This window comes from Lutra lutra, chromosome 10, assembly GCF_902655055.1.
Source record: "Lutra lutra chromosome 10, mLutLut1.2, whole genome shotgun sequence".
NCBI classification, from domain to species: domain Eukaryota; kingdom Metazoa; phylum Chordata; class Mammalia; order Carnivora; family Mustelidae; genus Lutra; species Lutra lutra.
The window spans coordinates 99,853,059-99,879,918 of NC_062287.1; the positions used below are offsets into that span (position 1 = coordinate 99,853,059).

The window sequence follows — 26,860 nt, forward strand, 5'->3', positions numbered from 1 at the left end:
TTTTCATACCTTTCCTTCTCCTCATTCATGATCATGCAGCTGAATAATACGAATACATTTTTCTGCTTGGGTTGATCCAGGATCCTGTTAGGAAGGAAATAGTGTTTGTAACTTTCTTGTACTTCTATTTGGGGATGATGTTGAGTAACTTTCTGATTATTACTACTGTCAAGAACAGCTGGACCCTCAGGAGTCCAATATACTTCTTCCTTTCCCACCTATCCTAATCTGACATCTGCTTCTGTATTTCCATAGCCCCTAGAATGATTGTGGATGCCTTTTTCAAGAAGACCACTATTGCTTTCAGTGAGTGCTTGGTACATGTCTTTTCATTTCATTTCTTTGGCTGCCTGGGAATCTTCATCCTTATCCTCATGGCTGCTGACCATTATGTGTCCATCTGTAATCCCCTGCACTACACAACCATAGTGAGGCGACAGGTCTGTGCTATGCCGGTGGCTATAGCCTGGGTGGGGTCCTGTGTGCATTCTTTAGTTCAGATGTTGCTGGACTTGAGTTCACCCTTCTGTGGTGCCAATGACCAAGATTTTTGTGTCTTTGCAGCCCTTGGTGAAACTTGCCTGAGCAGACACCTATGTGATCAACCTACTCCTGGTCTCCAAATTGGGGCCATTTACCCATTGAGTTCTGTCCGCTGATGTGCTCCTATGTTACCATCTTGCATTCACTGAACACCACAGTGCTGCCCCACAGTGCTGAAGGGAGGAGAAAAGCCCTCTTCCACTTCATTGTGGTCATCCTGTATATTTATATACACATGTCCTGCAACCACCTCCCCCATGGATAAGATGATAACAGTGTTTTATACACTTGGAACAGCTTGCTCAACACTCTGACACTCTGAGGAATGCAGAAGGGAAAGCTACCATAGAAAATTATGCAGCAAGAAGTAGATTTCAGATGACTAAAGATGAAAGGAAGTTTCAAATCTTTTCTTCATAGTTTGGATTTACCTAAAAGTCCATAAAGAATATGATTTTAGGGGTGTCTAGGTGGCTCAGTGAGTTAAGCCTCTGCCTTGGGCTCAGCTCATGATCTCAGGGTCCTGGGATCAAGCCCTATATCTGGCTCTCTGCTCAGCAGGGAGCCTGCTTCCCCACCCCCTGCCTGCCTCTCTGCCTACTTGTGATCTCTGCCTGTCAAATAAATAAATATAATCTTAATGTGGTAGAGCTAATAGAATCCTGTCTTTGGACATGAGCACTACTTCCTTCAGGAAAATATCAATATGGACACACACACTGGTGGGGCTTAAGTCAGTTTTATGTAGAGGAATAGACAGCATGAAGTATAAACAGGTTTCTAAGGTCTATAGCCTTAGATGTGCTCTACCATTCTGTCTCTGCCTGTCTTGCCTGCCCTATCGCTTGTGGTTTTGATCTAGAGCTTGCCCTGTCCCTCTTCATGTGGCCTCCTGGTGTTCTTTGCTGCTCTGTACCACCCTGAATGTTTGCATCCACAAACTGGAGGCTTTTGCTCTTCCAGTTTCCATTATTAGGCACTTCTGTGTCATTGCAGCTGACCATGAACCTTCAATGTAGTTGTTCTTCCTGACTTAGTAGAAAGTATCAGATTCAAATAATTATAAGAGTTTTATGTTGTAAAAAACACTATGTAATCTAATAATCTCCATTCCAGTTCTTGGAGTTATATTCTGAAATCCCTTATTTTAAAGATTTTTTTTTTTTTTTTTTAATTTTAGAAGGAGAAAGAGGGAGGGAGAGAGATAGAAATCTCATGAACAGGAGTGGGACAGAGGGAGACTCTCAAGCAGACTCCCACTGATCATGGAGCCTGAGATGGGGATCTCTTGTCACTGAGATCATGATCTGAGCTGAAATCAAGTGTAAGATACACAACTGACTGTGCCACCCAGACACCCTTATTTTCTGAAATCTTACGATATGTTTACCTACAGTCTTCTAGAACAGAAACTGAACTTGGTGAGAAAATTCATGTTTCTGAGGTAATTCTTTGATATTAAGAAGGCCTTAGTGGTTGGGTTTATATGCCTAGTAGTATTCTTTTGGTAAAATCTACTTTATGCTCCTATATTGGTCCCTTCTAATTTTGGGGGTGCTAGATTTCTTTTGAATCATACCAATGATAATAATTTGTCTATAATATTAATTATTATAATTATAGCTTAGATGACCCAAATTAAGGTTGATATATTTATGCAACAGAAGTAGAGTGGATAAGAAGTAGATAATAGTGAATATTAGAATATTAATTACTAAAATAATAAGATAGTCCCAAGGATGATACTTAGCCCTTGAAACAGAAATATTTACATCACAGACATGAATTATAAATTCCTTTTCCTGATAAAGAAAAACATGTCATTGTAAAAAAAAAAAATCACTGGTTTGCAGAAATTCAAGGATAAAGGAGAAGGGGTAAATAGGCAGAACATGAGATATTTTAGGGAAGGGAAACTACTCTGTATGATACTATAATGGAGGATACATGACATAATGCATATGTCAAAATCCGTAAAACTTGGTAACGCCAAGAGTAAATCCTAATATAAGCTATGGACCTTAAGAATACTGTACCCATATTGGCTCAGTAGTGGTGAGAAATGTACGACCCCACTACAAGATGTCAGAGAACAGAAATTGTGAGGAGTATAGAATGTATATGGAAAATCACTGTACTTTTTGTGTAATGTTCCTGCAAATCTAAATCTGCTTTAAAAAATAAATTCTATTAAAAAACATGTTAGTGAGAATGTGCCATTCTGCCATTACAGTGCTTAAAAATATTTTATTTGAATTTTTAAACAAATTAATTATATGAGCCACACATATTGATGCTCCGAAATCCTTTACAGTTTATGCTTGTATGCTATGCTAATCTTATTAGTGAATATAAAATATTATATTATCTGTGGTTACTTCTTAAAAATTGAGATATTCTATCATTGCAAGCATGAATTTTAATGCTGTTATACCTCATGAAGAATTTGCAGCAAAAGGCATTAGCTACATTACACAGGATAGTCTTTAATATTTTGAAGTTTGTATGCTTTTTAATTATCCATTATGTTTCTGTTTCTTATAACATGCAAACTTTCTCAACATTTCCACATCAATAAACATATATGCTGAATTGCATATAATTTTTGAAAATAGTTTAAGTGTCAACTAATAGCAAAATATGCTTGTTTTTTTCCATTAAAATATCTATATGTATTTTAGATTCTCATATGGAGTAATTCTGTAATCTACATCTTCATATCCTCAGACAGGATTTTGTGTAATAAAAATGGCATCTAAGAAGTTATTGTTACAAGAAAATAATTTGTAAGTATGTGTGGTGATGGAATTTAGCTAGACTTATTGCAGTGACTATTTTTCAATATATACTCGTATCAAATCATTATGTTACATACAAGAAACTAATATAATGTTATACCCATTTATATCTCAATTAAAATAAAGACTATATTCTCAACTTATTAAACATGAAAGCCACAGTAAGAAGTCTGAAGTCGTTTCCGTGAAAGTTGTTGATTTTATAGAATGTTAAAGCCTGGTTAATTTGAAATGTGTGTCTAGATTTGCAGCAGAAAATGTCCTTAGCCCTAGGTCAACATTGTGTGCAAATAATAGTTTCAATCACTAATAATGTTCTAAAAGAAAAATTCATATTATTAAGAAAGGATGATAATGGAAACAAATAATAACCACTATACAAAAGAGGTCTTTAAATGAATCTGTTGTTTAATTTTCTGAACTACTATTTCATGTTCAGAGACAGCTTTCTTAGGTCCAGCTAGGTAATGAAACAGTGTATAACATGCCTAGGAGAAAAAGTTTAATCTGGCAACAGTTATGTTTCTTTGTATATAACTGCAGAGGCCATCTGTCCACTTCCTCTCTGCTCTAACAGCTCTGGTCAATTTCACCTTCCTCATTATTATTATTATTATTTTTATTTCTGCTCTTTATACCTGGTTGTTCTGGGCCTACAGACTGATTGCAGCTCTTGCATTTTACTTACATATTCTAAAACATTTCCCATGTTTTTAGCATCTCCCTTTTAATAAAATCCTACTATCAAACATCTTCTCTATAATGACATTTGCTGTGTTTCTTAAGCAAACTTTATTTAAATCCTATCACATGCAAAAAAGGTATATATATATATATATATATATATATATATATATATTTTTTTTTTTTTTTTCTGTAGAAAATCTTTTTCAGATGTCTCTTGTTCATTCCACTTGCAAATTCTGGTATATTTGTAATGTTATAATGTATATTAGTAATTAATATAATTTATTTTTTAAAGCAGCATTAGGTTCACAGCAAAACTGAGCAGAAAGTACGAAGATTTCCCATAATACCCCTGTCCTCACACACAGACAGCCTCTCCCTCCAGAGTGATACATCTGTTACCATCAAAGGAAGCTACTCTCACAAGTTATTATCTCCCCAAATATTCTTTTCATTAGGCTTCACCCTTGATGTAGTACATTTTATGGGTTTCAATATGCATAAGGACATGTATCCATAACTATACTAACATACAGATGTGCTTCCTGCTCTAAAAATCTTCTGAGTTCTGTCTATTCATTCTACCCTCCACACTGACCCTGGGCAAACACTGGGGGCGTCAAGGTCTCCATTGTTTTGCCTTTCCAGGATCCATATAGTTGTAAATCACATAATAAGCACCCTTTTCAGATTGCCTTCTTTTGCTTAGTAATACACATTTAATTTTCCAGCATATCATCTTGTGGCTTGATAGCTCAGTTTTTTAGTGCTGAATAGTCCATTGTCCAGAGAAATCACAATTTATTTATCTATTCACCAGTGGAGGGAGGTCTTGGTTGCTTCTGAGGTTTGACAATTATAAATAAAGCAGTTATAAACATATATATGCAGCCAAAATGTGCTTGCAAAATGTACTTTAATTTGCTTTGGTTGGTTGACCATATCTTAATCTGTCTTTTGCTAGGCTTCATTTTATTTTATTTTTTTCCTCTCTCTCTCTTTATAGCAGAGAAAGTCTTTAGTACTGGATTCATTAACGTTCCCCTTTCAACTGGAGGCAGGTAGGGTTTGTCAACATTTACATTTATTATTCAGTCCCTTAGGTCTTATGAGAAATGTTTTATATTCTGGTCAATGGTGGAAAAACAAGTAATTATGTTTTTAGCAGCCTGAATTATTGACTCTTGCTCTGTCTTAACTACGTATTACTATTATTTTAATATGAATTCAGGAGAACTGATCACCTGATCAGTTCAGGAGCTGATTTAAAACAGGTTCTCTTATACGGATTTCTTCATTGTACAGCTGATTTCTAAATGCCCATAGAGGAAGTAGAAATGAATGTGCTATCATAAAGGTACTTGTGATGATTTAAGTCATTATTTTAATTTTAGATTTCAACCTCATTACTAGTGCAGAATGTGTATCACTATGAGAACTGGCATATAAGCCCAGGATTTTTAATAGAGTTATCATTAAAATTGTTTTGTCTTTATAATTCACTGATCAAATAGTGTCACTTTATTTGATTTGGCAGTTTTTTTCTATTGGTGACACTAATAACACTTCCTTAATACTCCATAAAATTAAGTTTTCCAATTAATTCTGGTATGTGGGAATTAGGATTCATTCAGCTATCCCTTTAAATTTCTTTATAATTCCTCTTTCTTTCATGAATTCCATTCCCAATAGAGACTGAATATAAAGATAATGAAATATTTTTTAGCTCGTTTAGTCACATCAAGCTCATTTTTTAAATAAACTTGCTTAGGTATATGTTTGCTCAAATTAATTGTGTACTTCTTTTGAAAATAATGTTTGACACAAAACTTTTCTCATGGCATTTTTCATCTCTGTATTTCTCAGAGTATAGATTAAGGGATTGAACATAGGAGCAACGATGGTATAAAATAGAGCAAATACTTTGTCCTCAGGAAAACTGGCTGGAGGTCGAAGGTAGACAAAGATCGAAGGGCCAAAAAATAAGCTGACCACAGTGATATGAGACCCACAGGTGGAGAGGGCTTTGCGTCTTCCCTCAGCTGAGTGATGTCTTAGACTAAACAAAATAATGACATAAGAAACAAACAAGACAACAAAGGTAACTAAGGCAACTATACCTGAATTGGCAACCACAAGGATCCCAGTGATGTAGGTATCAGTGCAGGCAACTTTCAGCAGAGGGAAAATATCACAAAAGTAATGATCGAGTTCATTAGGACCACAAAATGGCAACTGGATTGCCATCAATAATTGAGGAAAAGAATGGAGAGCCCCACCAGCCCAAGCAGCCAAGACTAGGAGATGGCACCTTGTCCTGTTCATGATAAGCAGGTAGTGGAGAGGTTTGCAGATGGCAGCATAGCAATCAAAGGCCATGGCGGTAAGAATGAAGATCTCAATGCCTCCAAAGAAGTGCACAGCAAATAGTTGTAACATGCAATTACTGTAGGAGATGGATTTTGTCCCTCCTAGTAGGTCACTAATTAATTTGGGTGTAATGCTAGAGGTATAGCAGATGTCCATAGAGGATAAGTGGCTGAGGAAGTAGTACATGGGTTGGTGAAAAAGAGGACTGCATTGAATGGAGACAAGGATCAGGAAGTTTCCTGCCAACAGGGCAGCATAACAGAATAAGAAGAGCACAAAGCAAAATATTTGTGTATTCTGGTCATATGAAAGTCCTATAAGTATGAATTCTGAGATGTTTCTCTGCTTCTCCATATACTTGAGTCTGCTGTACATTACACACAAATGAGTATGTATCTGAAGGAAATAAACAGAAATTTTGTGAAACCTTAATAGTATGAACACATAGATATAAAATTTACTAAGAGTGGATTGACATGAATATTATATTAATAGTAATTATTCTTGAATTCTTAAATTAAGCTGTTTTCTCCTGTTTTATTGTGTTTGAGTCTATAGAAGTACTGTAGAATAATTTTATAATGAGAATGATTATGTATGTTACTCAGTTTTACTGATAATGATTTTTAAATATTTAAATGATATTTTGAAAATTAAAGACGATTCATTATTATTAATTATATTATTTAGATAAGAAAGAAAGTTTATAAAAATTCTGCCAAGTCAAAAAATACTTTGTTGTATATATCTTAAATGTGTGTGGCTAATACATGAGGTCAACTTTCCTATTTTCACCCTTTTCTGGTCAAATTCCATGAATTATCTGGCACTGGAACCTCGGGAAATGCAAACATGCCAGTCTGAACTGCTAAAGCTTAATTTGTATAAAGCACACACTTTTTTTTGCTATGTGACCAAATATTGCCAATGGGTCATGCTAAACCAATGGAATCACTGTTATTTTATAGAGCGAAGAGTGGGGAAAAAACTATACAGCAAATAGAGAATGTCTATTAATGACAGAAATTGTGGAAATAAATTAGCCATTTCATTCATTTTTACTAGTTACATTTTATGTGTTAAAGAGAATTTTAAAAGTGTAAATCTGTGACTGATGGTCGCGATGACAATCATTAAAGGATAGATAAAACCATTAAGTTGCTCAAGTATGTTTCAATAGTACCTATGTCATGCTGTTGTCAAAAATTTCCTGTGTTTGTATACAATCTAAGGAACTAGGGTCAAAAAAGGGGATGATACACAAGGTAACATTAGTCAAACTTAGTGGTCAGGCTGCACTCAGCAATATTTATTGAAACAAAATAAATGCAACATTCATGTATTTGCATCTTTTGTATCTGATGTGTAATTTAAAGACATTATTTAATTGATACAAAATAAGTTAAGAATAGAGAGAATGCACTTGGAGTAGTTACTTTCCTCAATGATGAGGAATTATCTGTCCCTAGTGGGTTTGAACAGCTAGTGCACTTCCTATATTTCTCTGGACCTGCTGGGACAGTCATATGTAGGCCTCCAGATGTCTATTTCTAAAAAACTCAGAATGCATTTGTAGCAAATTTATATAGAAATCATCAACAGTAGGGAATCTCAAAATTAATATTTATGTGTTATATAGTCCTAGAGACTATATATATAGATAATACATCTATACACATATATGTATTATATCTCTATATATTTTATATATACTATCTATATATGATATGATCTGATATAAAATTACATTATATATCATATATAGAGAGAGTTAACAGAGAAGCATTCAGGAAATGGACCATAAGGTAGGAGAGCAATTCTGCTTTGAATTATTATTCTAAATTCTAACTTCAAAAAGGAGTAATTTTTAGTGTTTTTCTACATTTTTTGAAAATAATATTGAGCTACAGAGTATTCAGCATCTAACCTTAACTACTCTTTAGCTGAAAAGTTTTAGGGAGGTAGAATTCATTGACCTATTTTCTACTCATTGCAAGTGATGTTTACTCTTTGTTAATGAGGTGGGAAATGTTAATTTTTCAGGAACAGTTATTTGCCTAAAACAATTTGGTTTAAGAAGAATTATTACTCAAGAAGACTACAAACAATTTAAAGGCAGAATTCACTTGAATAATCCAGATCTCTGATTTTAAAAAGAAGAAACTCAGATCAAGAGAATCTAATCATTTCTCACGATGCAGGAGTAATACTCTGTGAATGTCTGGAGACAGAAATTCTGATTCTCCCTCAATCTGGGGCTAATTTCAGGGAAGAAAGCTGAGTGGGAGGATGATGGGTGTCATGAGAAATGCATGAAAGACTATCCTGAATCCATAACCCAAATAGAAAAGAATATGCAAGACGATGGGTGAACAGACGAGTCTGTCTTCCTGAGTATTTATGGAGATAAAGATATACGGACTACTTAACATAAGTCTTGTCTGGCATTCCCTCATTTTTAAAAAAATTAAATAATTTTCCTTCAGTTTTACCAATATGTAGATTGTTTAAATCAGGATTCTTCCTTGTTTCTAGACCATCATTGGCACTGAATCCACAATAGGGCTACTTACCCATCTCACCCTGTAACCTGAGGGTCATTACACATGATCGCTGCAGAAAGCAGACGTAAAAGGGAAAAAAAGGAGGAGATTTATTGCTATAAAAATAACATTTTGATGGAAGAGATATTATAGACACCTCTTAGGTTAAAAACTGAAGTTATAGTTGATGTGTAAAAAATGTAAGACAACCACTGAACAAGTGGTTAGAAGAGCACAACACAGGAAGAGGGAGAAACATAGAGTCGTCTTAAGGAAACCGACCAGTGCAGTCCTTGAGTGAATTCCTTCATCTCTCTAAACTCCATCTTACTCCTTTTACAATGAAGATATCATTACGAAATTCAGAATTTTAATGAGGAATACATGAGCTAATAAGAAATAGCTCGTGACACTTTGGTTCAAATCAGATTAGTTTAGAAACACAGAAAGCATCATGCACCTCCACACAAGGCCAGTGGGAAAATAAAGGAAAAAGAATATCATAACATGGACTTCATAACTGTTTAGGTAAACTTAAGTTTCAACAATCTGTTGGGGAAAACATTTAGGTTAGTTGGATGCCTGATTGGTCCTCTTAGGGAATGCTTAACCTTAAAGCTTAGAGTGATTTTTTTTTTTTTCACTATAAAATATAGCTAACTGATTACTTTACTTCCTTGGTTATTCTAAATAAAAATTCTGAGTGTGCTTTTAGTTAAACTATCATATAAGAATAGAAGCTTTTAAGTTTAAATTAAAGCTTCCATCATGGGTGCCTGGGTGGTTGAGTCAGTTAAGCTGCTGTCCTTGGCTCAGATCCTGATCTCAGGGTCCTGGAATCAAGCCTTGCATCCTGTTACCTGCTCAGCAGGGAGTATGCTTCTCTCACTCCCTGTGTCTCTCCCCACTCCGTGCTCAACCCTCACTCATGCTCTCTCCCCCTCTCTCAAATATATCTTAAATATATATATACATATATATATGTATATATATATATATGAGAGCTTCCATCACATGTTCATGTTTTCCCTTAGTGTAGCAGAAGAGCATGCTATAAACTTAAATTAGTTGACTCAGATGAAACTATTCTAGGATGACAAGTGCTTGAAATATAGGAATTTCTGATCACTGTACATATTCAAGCATAAACAAGGCTGTTTCTTAACGGCAATATGGAGGTTTGTACATAAGTACAAGAATGGGACACGATGAAATTTAGTCAATGAAATTCAATGAATAATACACAATTAAAACTATCATATGTAAAGCATCTTTATAGGAATGGAATTAGCATATATTGTAAATGAAGTTATAGTATTGGAATCAAATCATGTGCGCTAAGACCATATAATTAGTCTAGACTGTGCTTGATCGAACCCTTCCCAAACCAAGATGACAAGGATAATTCACTAAGCATAAGATCCAGGAGTCTGGCAGGTTAGTTTTAGGCTACATTCCATCCCCCAGATACTCACTGTGCCAAGTCATCCCCAGCATCAAAATCTGCAACAAAATGAAGAGAATTATAAGTCAGTAATTCACAGACTTCCAGATTAATTCTCTACAAATATTTTGGAAATCTCAATGTGACTCACTCCTTCTACAGTTTCACAAGGGAAGTGGACTTCAAATATTTACTGAATCTATCAGACATGAAGAAAGGTGTTGTTATCACCCAGGAAAGTAGACTAGGAATTTCAAATGCTGATTTAACATCTGAATGCTAGACCACTAAAAAAATAAAAGTATTTTTTTAATTCCTGCAAAAGATAACAAGAGTATTTAGGTCCCGGAAATCATCGAGCTTCTGCCTACTCCTGAAGAAAATTTGGTTGAGACCAATGAAATATAAACTTTAGGTGACAACACAGAGATTAAGAGTTCTTTAAAAGCTGTAAGTAATTACATTCCCAAAGGCATTTCTAGAGAGATCCTGGCCAATGTGCTAAACCACTGCCCAGAGTGATGTCCCTGTTTGCCCTGGGTGTTGCTTTCCTCCTTTGCATTAGCGTGCCTCAGGCACTACTTCTCTGGAGACCCAGAAAGGCCATAGTCAGAGCAGGTCAAGAAATTTTGACTATTCTGTAGATTCATCCAGCTTTCTGAAGAATGAAAGGGAAAGCAGTGTAGTCTGTAATAGTAACTGGTTAGCTACAAGGAAAATGTGAGATGAGATAAAACAAAGAGAACCACACATGAGCATTGACAGTCCAAGTATGCCCCATTACCAAGATGCGATGTGTGTAGAGTTGATAAATCAATACAGTCAACAATCTGCAATATGAGAATGGGTGCAGAACTATCCATGGTTCGGGACTAACTTTGCTGGAACGGATGGTTGCGGGATAGGAGAAAAAGAAAAGGAACGATAAAATATTCTTTCCCCATGAACATGGAAGGTAGGAGAAATAAGAAAGATGAAAAATTTAAGAGGAAGTGGGCACCTTGATGGCTCAATCTTTGAAACCTCTAACTTCGGCTTAGGTGAGATCTCAGTGCCCAGGAATGATGGAACCCCTCATCATCATGGAGTCTGCTTCTCCTTCTCCTGATGCCCTTATGCCCCACTGCTTCTCTCTCTCTCTCTCTCTCTCTCTCTCTCTAAGATAAATAAAATCTTAAGAAAATTCATTGGATGATTTAAAACTTAAAATTTTGCATATTTTGACATAAGTATTATTACCTCTATTATGCATAGAAGAACATAAAAGGTTTTAGAGTTTAAATAACTAATTTGCATAGGCAAAAGTAAGAAAGTGGATATTTCTAAATCTAATGCTGTTTCAAGGCTTTGAAAGTTTTGTAACCCTGAGTAAATGAAGGAGTCTATCTGATGGGGTTCAGGGCAGGCTGTCTCAGTGTGCCACTTAGATATGTGGATTGTTTTGAGCTGAAAACAATCAGGCCCAAAGAGTTCAAGAGGAGTTTTTTTCTTCCCCAGTAACTTCCAAAAGAATTTAGACAGAGGGCCTGGTCTAGGAAGAGAGATACCACCAGGAAAACTACAAAGAGTATGGGGTGGGCATGGCAAACTTGGGGGTCTCTGCAGGGCTTGCTTGTTCAAATTCCCCTCTGTGCCCATTGAATCCCTACCTCCTTCTCCTTAGCTCAGGAAAACATATACACTTCAGTTGCCTGACTATCAGGGAGTTTCATTTTTGGGGGGTTCCCATACATATGAAACGAAGTTTTTTTGTTTTTAGTTTTTATTTTTATTTTTATTTTTTTCCCTCGGTTAACCTGTCTTATGTGAATTTAATTGTTAGGTGAGCCAAAGAATAGAAAAAGGAAAAAGGGAAAAGCTTTCCTCCCCTACAGAGTCCTTCAGCACAGAGGATATCAAAGCTTGATGATTTTACAGTTTGTCCATTTCAATACCATGCCTGATGTTGACCAAGCTTTACCCAATCTAGCCTGTATCAATCCACAGAGAAGAGAGCCAGTCATATCTTGTGTATCTTCCCTTAACGGACACTCTAGGACTCCCCTTAGAGACATATACAAGTGTCCCATCAACATCTTCAAATCTTGACTTTGCCCCTTATCATAAACTTGTTCTGCTGAAAAAGTTTTAATCTTAATGAAGTGCATTTTATCTTTTTTTATATGGGCCACACCATTGTTATTATGTTTAAAATTATTTTTCTAATCCAAGGTCACAAATATTTTGCCTCTGTTTTATTCTAAATGGTTTATGCATCTCCATTTTATATATTGGTCTACATTACATTTGGAATTGAATTTGTACAAGCTGTGATGAATGGATATTTGTGGTGTTCTTGCTGTTGGTACATATCAATATCTAACATTCCTACTGTCATTCGTTGTGAAGACGATGTTTTTTCCAGTAAATTGCCTACAGACCCCTGTTGAGAATTAGTTGACCAATGCACGCAGGTCTGTTTCTGGACTCTCTAGGCTGGCCCATTGATCTGTTTTTCCAGCTTCATTAGAACAACACACTGTTTTGAATACAGCAGCTTTATAATAGACCTTGAAATGAGATAATGTTAAGTTCCCAGCTTTGTTCTTTTTAAAGTTGTGTGACTTAATGAAGTTTCTTTACATTGCTTTATACATTTTATTTTTTATTTTTTTTAAAGATTTTGTTTATTTGACCGACAGAGATCATAAGTAGGCAGAGCGGCAGGCAGAGTGAGCGGAAGGGAAGCAGGCTCTCTGCTGAGCAGAGAACCCAATGCGGGGCTCGATCCCAGGACCCTGGAACCATGACACAAGCCGAAGGCAGAGGCTTTAACCCACTGAGCCACCCAGGTGCCCTTCTCTATACATTTTTAGATCACTTTGGAAAATAATAAACTTGTGCCCATTCATATTTTTATGAGATTCCTTGAATCTAAACATATATTTGAGGATAATTCACACCCAAAGAGTATTGAGTTATCTGTTCCAGGAGCACAATATTTGTTTCTATTTATTAAGTTCTTCCTATATTCTCAACAGAGTTTTTATAACATTTTCAGTGTATGTCTTGTCCCTATGTTGTCATATTTTTCCTTAGGTCTATTATGTATTTGATGCTATTGGAAATGGAATTTAAAAATCCAATTTCTGTTTTGTAGTTCCGATACAAACTATACAACTAATATTATATATTGATCTTGTATGGCACAACCATTCTAAACTCACATATGAAAAAAAAAAAGGTCATCTTGAACAAGAATTTGGGCAGAATCGGCAGTTTTCACCATGACACAATTGTAGAGAAAATTCTAAGGAATGTATAGAAAACCTCACACTATTTAGAAGATTCAAAGAAACGCTGGACCAATGAAATGAGATAAGATGAATTCACTTCTGTTTTATTATTATGAGTTTTGTATAGAATAGAAATTATTTTTTCTCTAATGTTGGGTAAAATTCACTGCCAGAGCTATTCAGACAGGGGGTGTGAAGACAATGTAATAAATTCAATTACTTTAAGATGTAAATAAAGACCACTGATAATATGTATCTTTAACTTTCAGGAGCTTGTGTAGTTTATATCATTAAAATACTTTTTTGAGGTGCCTTGTTAGCGCAGTAGGTAGCGCGTCAGTCTCATAAAATACTTTTTTGTCCAGTCTAAGGTGTTGAATTTATTGGACTTAGTATGAACACTATAGATTTTGTTATTATTTTAAACATGTGTAGAATGTATAGTAATATCACATCTATTATTAAAAACAGCTATGTTTAGTAATGAATGAGTTATATGTATCTCAGGAATCAAGATCCCAGAAACTATACCAAAGTAAAATCCAAACAAAATAGAGGTAATGATGTAACAAACTAAGGAATGAAATGGCTGGCATAACTAACATTCTTGGGGTGGCACCTGGGTGCCTGGGTGTCTCAGTTGGTTAAGTGTCTGTCTTCGGCTCAGGTCATGATCTCAGGTTCCTGGGATGGAGCCCCATGTCTCCTTGGATGGAGACAGGTTCCTTGGATGGAGCCCCATGAGGTCCTTGCTCAGCAGGAAGCCTGATTCTCCATCACCCTCTGCCTGCTGGTCCCCTGGTTGTGTTCTCTCTCTCTCTCTTTCTCTCTCTATCAAATAAATAAAATCTTTAAAAAAAAAAGATAACCAACATTCTTAAATAGAGAAAGGTTAATCCTCCAGAAGAATTAAGAAAATTCCAAAAATGTCATTGAGATCAATCAAGAGAAAAGAGAAAGAAAAAAACCTGCAAATTACTAATAGAAGGAATGGAACTCATATGTTGATGAAAAGTAATGTTCATTTTTACAAAATATTTAAAATCCAGCTGATGATATCTATTCAAGCTAATCACAAGCTATTTTCTAGGGGAACCTGGGTGGCTCATTTGGTTGAGCATCCCACTCTTGGTTTTAGCTCAGGTCATGATCTCAGGGTTGTGGGATCGAGCCCCACATCAGTCTTTGCTCTTTGCCTCTGCTTCCCTCCCTTTACCTCTGCACCTCCCTACTCCAAGCTTATATAGGCAAAACTAAATCTTACTTTCACTTAAATTGAGATTACAGAGCATTTCAGAATCAAAAACCAAAAACTCTGAGGCCAGAATTCTTACAACATGTACCTACTTGGATGGGACAGATAGGGCAGGAATCTCAGCAAAATGGGCAGGTCAAGCATTCTGGGAGTCTCAAGGGACAGAAGCCTACTTTTAATTGCCTTGATGGTTATTGTGTGAGACATTTCCAGTTGGATTCAGAGCGGATTCCCTTACAGTTTGCTTATTTGGGTGAGCTGAAGGAAGAGCCCGAGGAAAGCATATTTGCATGAGGAATAAAGTGCAAGTTGATGAAGAATTATAAGCAAAGAAAGAGCTCTAAAGATAGTCTCAAAATAATAAGGAAACTTACTCAGTTGAAAGAAAAAAAAAACAGATTTCAGTAAACCATATGTAAAAGGTACAGTGAAAGCATTATATGAATATTCTCTCACAAATTTATCATAGAATTTATAATAAGGGTGGACAGAACTAAATAATACTGAAGGCAAAATGCTGAAGATAAAGAATTTGAGGAGCGTAATATGTTAACGGTGCTTGAGAAGCCAATCAGAAAACCTTGTAGCAGCAGAAAGAGACCAATGGCTGTCTTTGAGGATATTTAGTAAATAGAGGTAACCATTCAAAATCTTCCAAGGTTTTCCTTCCTTCAAAGGAAAAAGTGCAGTGAGGGGCCACCCTTGCTCCCCAGGAAACAAGTTCTAGTCAAGTGAATAGTTACTCACAGAGAGAAAATCACCAGCATCGCCACCTCCCTTCCTCATCAGTGGGTAGCCTCAGATAGAAGGAACCAAGAAGCATCAGTGCTTTTTTAACTAACATAATGAATTAGAATTTTTGCTGCTGTTAATAGACTGGTAAGGAACACAGTTTTCAAAACTTGAGACATCAATCTCAGAGAGCCTGGATACAACCTCTTACTGGCCATACTATTTAACACCTCTAAACAAAGTCCTTAAATTCTAAAATCCTGAATTCAACTATGTATGTCATGCCAACTATGTTCAAAATCACACAGCTTATGGGTACTAACAAAGACTTCCTAACTGAGACATTAAATTCCTGGCCACCATAATGCACCTGGCACACCAAATCCCCTCAGAATCGCCTGCATGTGAGAACTTACTCTAACCATGGAGGCTCTATTATATGAACTACACAGAATTGGGAGGTCCAGAGCTGAAGACAGGCCTTCCATCCTGCTCTGACAGCCCATCCTGAGGGCTGATTTCAGCTCTTCCGGTATTCTCCTCATCACCAGAGACCCCCATGAATATGGTGTCACATAAAATAGATATTTCAAAGCAATTAATTCTAAATACTTCATCTTCCACTCAACCTAAACCATCAACCTTTTGAGACCATTTTGACTTTACTAAATATCTCTTAGTGGATGATTTAGGTAAAGTATCTGAATCAGCCCTCACAATGGATGCCTGCAGACAAATATAGGGTGGAGCACAGTTGAAGGATTAGGAGAGGGGGCTGGGGTAGGGAGTCACTTAAAACTCTTACAGCCACAGCCAGTTTGGGACTCTGGTCTTCCCCTTAGGCCCCTGGCAAGATATCTAAGCTTCATCCAGCCTGGTGTTTTCTGATAACTCTGGGGCATAAAGAAAGAAGCTGTGTAACAGATTTCTTCATTGATGACAGATATTCTTTTAATTAAAAATGAGATTTTAGGGGTGCCTGGGTGGCTCAGTGGGTTAAGCCGCTGCCTTCGGCTCAGGTCATGATCTCAGGTCCTGGGATCGAGTCCCGCATCGGGCTCTCTGCTTGGCAGGGAGCCTGCTTCCCTCTCTCTCTCTCTGCCTGCCTCTCTGTCTACTTGTGATCTCTCTCTGTCAAATCAATAAATAAAATCTTTAAAAAAAATGAGATTTTAAATAGCAGTAAATTCCTATGTAGATGAATGGAATATATTAATAAATTGATAAGTGATTTAATTTGTTATATTTTATTTGTTTGCTTTAAATACAATGTCATCCATTTTTTGCCAATAAAACCTTTGGACCCTTGGAAAAAGAATAGAAAAAAATATATGTGTATAAATATACACACACACACACACACATATTTATATATATATACACATATATTTATATACTTACATATACTTAAATTTTGTTGCAAAGCTTTCTTTCTGATGGGATAAATATTTCCCTGACCTGTGCTAAAATATTCCAAGAGCCCCAAGAGTCCCAAAACAACACATGGACAGGCACAGTCATTACACACACACACACACACACACACACACACACACACACACAGAGGCACATGGCATTTGTATACTTAAAAAAAAAAAAAATTCCAAAACACTTTTGCCAAAGTCTACATTAAGCCATCAAACAGAGAGATGAATAAGCTGTCTAAGCCAATTTCCTATGGGGCAGACAAAATATTTTCCTATCATATTCTGGAGGCTTTCATGGTTCTAGTAGGAAAAAAGAAAATATTAGTTATATATGTAAAAGTTCCTAAGATTTGAAACATCAAAAAACTGGTGCCAGACACTAAGATAATACCTACCACCTCCATGACTTATAATATCTTTGATTTTTGCCTTGACTCTGGGGAAGAAGTAACTGAATCAAGCTAAGTTTGTGTGGAAGCAATGTAATCATTCTGCTGAGAAAAGACAAATTCTGGGCAGAGAGAAACTGGAAATGATTGGAAGCACAGAGCTGAGATTAGGTTACATGATCAATGGACAAAGAGGTAACCAATAACTGAGGGAGTAGTGCCGCCTTAATGCAGAAAAAATAAAAATAAAACTATTCTAAGCATCTGGTGGTCTGCTAATTTCATTATATCCTTTATAGGCACATTTTAGCCTTTTGACATCACTTATCTTATGGTTAATGCATGATCATGACACAAGGACAAATTCTAGATATGTAAGAACAATGCATATAGTCACATAAAAAATAAAGTATTATTATAGAATTTAATTCAGCTACTATTTGTTTACATCTTAATTTGTCCTCAGTTTATTGATAGAAAAAAAAGAAAGATAAAAAGAAAAATAAAGATATACCACATACTCCTCCTTCTCAGACAAACTAGTGAAAGCACAGTTCACAAGAAGAAGCACTTAGGTAGGATATAGGATTTTCAAGTGGAGAAAACATACTGCTGAATAGCAACAAAAGAACAGGGCAGGAATCAGAATGACTTCTAGTCTGTTGGATCTGCCAAGTCTTCCTGAATAGGAAAACATGAGCAGTGTGAATTATAGTTAAGACATGGACCCTCAAGCATGGTGTGGGGAATCCTAAGCAGAGGAGATAGCTGTTATACAACCATTAAGCTGATAGATTGTAGAGTGTGTTTGGAGAATGTAGATGGACCCAGTGTAGCTGGATGAAAGTATCTAGGAGGGGCGCCTGGGTAGCTCAGTGGGTTGGGCCCCTGCCTTCGGCTCAGGTCGTGATCCTGGGATCCTAGGATTGAGCCCCATATCAGGTTCTCTGCTTGACGGGGAGCCTGCTTCCTCCTCTCTCTCTGCCTGTCTTTCTGCCTGCTGGCGAACTCTGTCTGTCAAATAAATAAATTAATTAATTTTTAAAAAAAGTATCCAGGAAATGGGACACACAGGAGGAAAGACAGGGAAAGAGGGAATTACATAACTTGGCTTTTCTTTTTTTTCTTTCTTTTTATTTTTTTAAGATTTTATTTTTTTATTTGACAGAGATCACAAATAGGCAGAGACCCAGTGCCCCATAACTTGGCTTTTCAATGTGCCTTATGCTGTTTTAAAATTTCACATGTGTTTGTCCAAGTGATAGTATATCTTCATGAGCTATAACATCACCCCATTTCATAGAAACACACATTAATAAATCAAATTGCCAAAACCCAGAGATAAAAACTTAGAGTCACTATGTCACCCAGCTCTCCTTTACCCCAAAGCCTGTCATTGTAACACCATACTTTCTTCCAGTGTGTTGACCTCTGATAGTACCAGTTAGAGCTGAACCCTGAACCAATTTGGGGTCATTTATGATAAACAAATGAGAAGGTTGGATTTTGTTCCAAGGAAAACATGGATCCATATAGATTTTTTTGAGAGACAATTGATTTGATCAGAGATGAGCTGTGGAAGGGTATTTCTTGATTTCCTCAAATCCAAGTGCTCACACCTGGAACTAATTGGACTCCTTAAAGTGTGGATTGCAATCTGAATTAGAATGACTTGTTTCTTTGGCTCATACTACTTCAGAGGCTCTTTAGTCCAGCTCTGCAAAGAGAGCTTATATGCTTTTATAACATCACAAGTGGTCAATGGTCTGGGGACAATAGATTGAATGAAAGCACAATAAAAATAAGCCTCTTGACTTGAATTCTGAATGTGCCATTTTAGACCACACCTTCCCCATGGCGATTTTCATCTCCATGTTCCTCAGGGTATAGATGAGAGGATTCAGCATGGGGGCAATTACAGTGTAAAACACAGAAACTTCCTTATCCCTGTTCTCACTCCCGGCAGGTAGAACATAAGTATAGATACAGGGCACAAAGAATAAAACCACCACCATTATGTGAGAGCTGCAGGTGGAGAGAGCTTTGCATCTCCCTATGGAGGAGTATGTCCTAAGATTCCATAATATGAGAATGTAAGAAGCCACCAGGACAAGAAAAATGACAACCACCACCATTCCTGAATTTGCAATCACTAAGATACTAACAACATGAATGTCTTTGCACACCAGTTTTAAAAGAGGCTTCACATCACATACGTAGTGATCGATCTGATTAGGACCACAGAAAGGTAAGGTGAGTACCATGAGCAATAGAGCAACAGAGTGCCAAAAACCCACACCCCAGGCCATGAAGACCAACATGTTACACTTCCACCGGTTCATGATGACCATGTAGTGCAGGGGCTTGACAATGGCAACGTAGCAGTCTAAAGCCATGGACACCAAGATGAATATCTCCACACCCGCCAGCAAGTGGGCAGTGAAGAGCTGGGCCATACAGTCGTTATAGGAAATATTTTTTTCTTGCTGTGCCTAAGTCCCTGATTAGCCTGGGGACCACAGTGGAGGTGTAGCAGAGATCCATGAGGGAAAGGTGACAGAGAAAATAGTACATTGGTTGTTCGATTAGATGGCTGCAGGTGATGGTGAGTAAGATGATGAAGTTTCCCATTAAGACAGCCAGGTAGCAGAGCAGGAACAAGAGAAAGAACAGTAACTCTAGTTGCTTATTTTCCCATAGTCCCATGAAAACAAATTCTGTGACATTGTTCTGATTTTCCATGAGGCTGAGGTGAGTCCAGAGACACAACAGAAAATTAATTCACCTGAAATGATATGGAACATATGACATTTTTAGTAGTACTTTAAATATTTGGAGTATTTTTATATGAAAAAATACGTATATCACAGAGGAATTTTTGCACTTAATGTTTACAGTCTTTCTGGTGTAAGACAGATATCATTATTCAAATGATGTTTAGTGAGAGCATACTAAATCCTGGGAATTTTTATGAACATATTGCCAGCTTTTAACTCATAATAACCCAAGAGTGACTCTGCTGATACTTATTTATATATTGGGGAAAACAACTGGATGGGTTCTGACAATAACATCTATTCATTCAGATAGTAAACAGTAACCTAAGATATGAACCTGTATCAAATGCCAAATTCTGTGCTCTTGAGAGTTATGCCACATTATCCATTGACCAAAAGGACTTTGATCTGTTTTCCACCTCCTGTCTCTGCCATTAATACTCAGATAAACCTAAGCAATTCTCCTCCCTTCCATATGCTACCAATAATCACTTACAAAGTGCCAATCCAACACCATATTCTATACATTCAGTAGAAGGGAATATTTATTCATGATATAAAATCACAATCAAGATTCTTAATCATAGCAGATAAATAAACTGAATTAGTTGATCACAAATTCAGTGACTCACCTTCTTGGTAGTTTCATCAAGGTTCAGTTTCAACCAGATTTTGTCTAGTATCAGGAGAGGCAGGAAATGGAAAACCAGAGGCACAATCTGGGCATCTGGATATAGGAACATGGTGTTTGTTATTTTTATATAAAAGCCTTCCATTTTCCAAAATCATTCTGAGGACACATCTTAGAGGTTGCTGTTTAAAATGTTAGAAACACTGCAGAGAGCCAGTTGTTTTCTGTTGACATGTTGAAGAACCCAGGTGATTAAAGAACGTCCTGCATGTTTAATCATGCATTTAAGCAACATACCCACTTAGATGCTGTAGATCTAGGAGAAGAGAAAGAATATGTTGAGCCAACACATTTTACCCATAACCAAGTGTCTATCACAGCAAAATCATGATTTTCCTAAAAGACTATTAATGTCAATTCATTATTTCATGGTACCAGAGGGGAACAGTGTGTTGAGGTGCACAGATCTCTCATCTACTGCTCATGAAGGGGAGCATCCAGGGTCCTGTGTCTTGTTACCCTTTTCTTGTTAACACTGAGAAATTCATTGTCTCTCATCCTCCCTCCCCAGTTGGTAAGTGGAAGTAAAAATACTAGATCCATTTGTCTTGTTCTGAGAGCAAAATGGAGTTCATTGGAGAATATAAATGAAAGGTCTTATGGTTCTAACTTGTCAAGTCCATAGAAGAGTACTCCCAAAAATGTGTGGAGAGGAACACACAGTTGTATAAGAAAATAGAAAGCAGGATGTTCTTCATCAATTAATCGGTTTTACCTATTGACTTTGTATTCTGCCATATGGAGTGGGTTGAAGATTTTATGCTAGACATACATTCAGGATAAGGAAAAACATTGGCATTGGTATAAATTTGTTCTGGTTTCAACATAGAGCTTGGCAAAATACTTCTTTATGTATTAGTTGAGAAGATCCAAGCCTAAATTTTATGTGGAAGAATAGGATCAGTTAAAGGACATATATAAATCCCAGGGTAGCTTTTCAGTAAAATCAGAGAACAAAAACTAGAGAATCTAAACTGTAGGAAATGCAACTCTTGGTTTAGAGTGTGTTCTGAACACTGGTGCAAGCCTGAACATCTCTTACCACTAAGTCCAGTGCTGCTCAACCTACAGTGCTTAAAAATAAGTTGTGAAAATACAAATTTATAGAAAAAGATGTATAGCAGCTTGTATAAACTTACTGTTGGTAATCCCCGGGGGGGGGGGGGGCAGGAATCCATAGAACCTCCCTTTGCCTCTTTCCTTTCTTTCCCTTTTCCTTGCTCTTTCTCTCCCCCTCTCTCTTTCAATATATCATAGTGTAGTCACCCTTATTGTACTCACCCTTCTTCTGATGATGATGTGAGAAGATAAAATGCCTACATGATGAGATGAAGTGAGGTGAATGAGGTAGGCATCGTGAAATAGCCTTAGGCTACTATTGACCTTCTCACAGCATATCAAATGGAGTCATCTTCTTCTGCACCATGGTTGACAGCAGGTAAGTGAAACCATGCAACTTGAAACATGGATAAAAAGGACTACTGTATTATTGTCCTTGTTTTGCAAATAAGAAATCTTGAATCCAAGGTTGCACGAGTACTAAGAGGGAGGTCTACATCTAAATCACCAGTTTATACCATATGATTTGGCAGTTCATACTTTTTTTTCATTGTGCTTAGATGCCTTTTCCCAAATACAAATGAAGGCATAAAACTTTTTTTTTTTTTAAGGCATAAAACTTTTATCAGTTGCACTCCAGATATTCCTGAATACCTTCTCTTAAAAATATCTACAAACACAATTATTACAGAGGAAATTAAAAATTTAAATTAGGAGATCAAATTCTGCATAAAATGAAGACTGTGGAAATTACAATTATTTTCTCTTTATCCTATATATTCATATATAGGATATGGTGTGTATATATATATATTTGTGTGTGTGTGTGTGTGTTTATATAATATTATATATGGTTTATATAATATATTGTATATATTATATATATTTATATAATATATTATATATGATTTATAATATTATATATGATTTATAACAATTTATATATGATATATATAATAAATATATAAATAAAAATATATATAAATATATATATATATAAAAATCATGATTTTGCTGTGATAGACACTTGGTTATGGGTAAGATGTGTTGGCTCAACATATTCTTTCTCTTCTCCTAGATCTACAGCAACTAAGTGGGTATGTTGCTTAAATGCATGATTAAACATGCAGGACGTTCTTTAATCACCTGGGTTCTTCAACATGTCAACAAGTCAACAGAAAACAACTGAAATATATATATTTCATATGTATATATGACATATATATGAAATATATATGTCAAAGTGATCCTTCAAGTGGTACCTCTTACTTTTTGTATCTCTACTATGTAATAGCAAACAGATATGGAGCACCTCTGACCCTCCTGTTTATCTTTCATCCAAAGAACCTTTCAGGAAACATTGTTGGGAATAACATGAATTAAAGCATGTGCATGTCCTCAGAGGAAACCTCTCACAGGCATTTTACATCAGCCAACATGTATGTGATTAAAATTTGAAAAATAAAGCCCATATTATTATAGTAATCATATTGATGGCCTTGAAGTTTATTTGATTTATATCTTTTTTTGAAGATTTATATATTTGTTTGTTTGCTTATTGATTTATCTGAGAGGGATGGGAATAGCCTAAGGTGAGTCAGAGGCAGAAAGAGAATCCTGAAGCAGACTCCCTGCTGAGCACAGAACCCATCTCCAGCTGGATCCCAGGACCCACATAGCATGACCTAAGCTGAAACTCAGAGTTGGATGCTTAACTGACTGAGCCACCTAGGCACCCCTTGATGTATCTCTTGAGGGTGATTAGCTGAATGATTCAATACTTTTGTATTATTCTAGCACTGATGTAATGTGAATATCTATTATTCTCTCCATCTTCTCCTAGAATAATTTCTGGGAGAAAGATTTGCTTAGCCAATAAACTTCTTCAAATTAACTATGTGTTTCCTTTGAAAATAATGGTGGGTAACATACCTTTCTCATGTTTTTTTTCATCTCTGAATTTCTCGGAGTACAGATTAGGGGATTGAACATAGGAGCAATGATAGTATAAAATAGAGCAATTTTTTTGTCCTCAGGAAAAGTAGTAGGTCATTTAAGGTAAATAAAGATTGCAGTTCTAAAAATAAGATGATCACAGTGATATGAGATTAACAGATGGAGAGAGATCTGTGTCTTCCCTCAGCTGAGAGATTTCTTAAAATGAACAATAGTATCCCTTAAGAAACAAATAAGACAATGAAGGCTACTAAGCAAACCATACCTGAAAAAGCACCCACAGGAACACCAGTGATGTACGTACCAGCACAGGCCAACTTTAGCAAAGGAAAAACTTCACAATAGTAGTGATCAATTTCATTAGGACCACAGAAGGGCGAACTGATTGCAGTAGAAAACAGAGGAAAGGCATGGATGGCCCCATCAGCCCAAGCAGCTAAGACTAGGAGATGGCACCTTGTTCTTTTCATGATAATCACATAGTGGAGAGGTTTGTGGATGGCAGCATAGTGATCAAAGGTCATGGTGGTAAGAATGAAGATCTCAGCGCCTCTTAAATGTCCATTGTTAAGACCCATAACATGCAACTACCATAGGAGATGGCTTTTCTTTCCACTAGCAGGTCTGCAATTAACTTGGGTGTAACCGTTAAGGTGTAGCAAATGTCTGTAAAGGATATGTAGATGAGAAAGTAGTACATGGGTTGTTGAAAAAGAGGACTGCAGTGAATGGCGACAAGGATCAGAAGGTTTCCTGTCAAAGGGGCAACATAACAGACTAAGAAGAGTGCAAAGAAAATATTTGCATGTCTGGTCATACAAAAGTCCTAGAAGTATTATGAGATAGTTCTCTGGCTTTTCATATGTTTGGCATTGGTGTAAGCTTCCAGAGAACTTCTATTTCTGAAAGAAAAAAAAAACATAATTCTAGGTGAAAATTAACTGTATGAACACAATAATATAAAATTTATTAAAATGCACGTTGACATAGAGTTAAGAATAATTATGCTTGATTTATTAAATTAAACTGCTTTTTATTGTCTTTTATAAATCTATCATGATTTAACTTTATAATTACATATATCCTCAAAATTACTAGTAATTATTTAAAATACTTAAATGTATTCTAAAATGTATTTTACTACTATTATATATTTAAGGGATGGTTGATTATATTATTTAGTATAAAACAAGGAAAGATTTTTTCCTTATTTCCCAATTCTTATAAGTTACATGTAAAATCTACTTTCCTTCTTTTAAAATTATCTGAATAAGTTCCCTTAATTTTCTGGGAATGAATCCTGAAGAAATGCACATTTGTTTGGACTACTGAACTATAATTTGGGTTAGAGCATACTATACTTTCCTTTCAGGTCAGACATTGTCAATGGGTCACATTAAACCAATGGAATTGCTCTGACATTAAAAAGGAAAGACTGGTTAAAATAATACATCAAAAGAAAGAATATCAATTAATGACTTAAGTCTTGAAATAATATTCAGGAAGCTTATTCATTTGCCATTTTTATATTTCATGAGTTAAAAAAAATTAAAAATATATATGCTGTCTGATGCTTGTGATAGCAATTTATAAAAGAAACATAAGATTGTTGAATTGCCTAAGCATACTGGAAATATGCATATGTCACGGCTTTTGTTGAAAATTTTATATTTTAGATACAATCTAAAGATCAAGTGCCAAAAAAAGGAGATGATGCTGAAAGTAATTTGAAGACAATTTTGTGGTGAGAAAGCACTCTATGAAGTTTTTTGCATAAGTGAATAAATGAAAGATTCAGAAATTCGCATCTTTGTATCTAATACATAATTTTTAAAGATTTATTTATTTATTTATTTATTTATCAGGCTGAGAGGACAAGCAGAGGAAGCATCAGGCCGAGGAGAAGCAGGCTTCCCACTGAACAAGGACCCAAAAGGACTGGATCCCAGGACCCTCAGATCATGACCTGAGGTGAAGGCAGCTCCTTAACCAACTGAGCTACCCAGGTGTCCTTCTGATGTATATGTTAAGGTATCACTTAATCAGTGCAAAATGAGTGTAGGATACAGAGAAAGTACTTCTAAGAGATATTTTACCCACTAAGAAAGAAGTACCTGATTTTAGTGGGTTTGCAAAAACTAGCACACTTTCTACCTTAGTCTGAATCTCAAGTGACAGACATATCTGGGCCCAGGGATACTCTTTACATAATACAAAATACCTTTTTTTAAATATTATTTAGTAACCATCATCTATAGAGATTCACAAATTTTATGTTATTGAAGTTTTCAAGAAGAGTTTAGATGGCAATATGTTAACACCTATGGCAGTTTTAGAATGGTCTGCACCAAAAGACATCAGTTCTATTTTTTTTTTAAGATTTTTTATTTATTTATTTGACAGAGAGATAGAGACACATGTAAGCAGAGCAGCAGGCAGAGGGATTGGGAGAAGCATGTTTTCCTCTGAGCAGGGAGCCCAATGCAGGGCTCCATCCCTGGACCCCGGGATCATGACCTGAGTTGAAGGCAGATGCCCAATTGACTGAGCCACCCAGACGCCCCTCAATTCTGTTTTAAAATACTATACAATATTATAACCTCATAAAATTATAACCTTCTGATTTGTTGCTTTGCTTTCAGGATCATTAACAAGGCTCCCTAGTCTCCTTTATATAACAAAATAAAATAATTATGTCACAGAGTGTTCAGCAGTTAACTGTAAATAAGGAGCACTGAAAAGCTTTAGGAGTGTGAGGATCATTGACCTATCTTCTACTTATTGCAACTGATAGTAATCTTTGTTAATGAGGTAGAAACAATAATAATTATTAGATATATCTAATTTCTAAAACAAATTGATTTATAGGCAGCTTTTATCTAAGAATGTGAACATTATACATGTGGAATCACTT

General features: G+C 36.0%; 2 protein-coding genes and 1 pseudogene across 2 annotated transcripts; all 3 read right to left on the reverse strand.

Moving 5' to 3' along the window:
• Positions 1 to 5,816: 5,816 nt before the first annotated feature.
• Positions 5,817 to 6,752, reverse strand: LOC125078561 (olfactory receptor 4P4-like). Its single transcript, XM_047691449.1, has one exon. It carries the CDS (start codon positions 6,750 to 6,752, stop codon positions 5,817 to 5,819), a length of 936 nt encoding a protein of 311 aa, XP_047547405.1.
• A 12,459-nt stretch (positions 6,753 to 19,211) lies between these two features.
• LOC125079829 (olfactory receptor 4P4-like) lies at positions 19,212 to 20,205 on the reverse strand. Its single transcript, XM_047693560.1, is given in 2 exon segments — positions 19,212 to 19,943; positions 19,945 to 20,205. Coding segments are annotated over 2 exon segments (993 nt in total).
• Positions 20,206 to 23,880: 3,675 nt separating this feature from the next.
• LOC125079830 (olfactory receptor 4P4-like) lies at positions 23,881 to 24,763 on the reverse strand (annotated as a pseudogene).
• Between the last annotated feature and the right edge of the window lie 2,097 nt (positions 24,764 to 26,860).

Bases quoted from the DNA above. Each gene is read 5' to 3' on its own strand.
- LOC125078561 (XM_047691449.1), bottom strand. From the start codon at position 6,752: ATGGAGAAGCAGAGAAACATCTCAGAATTCATACTTATAGGACTTTCA.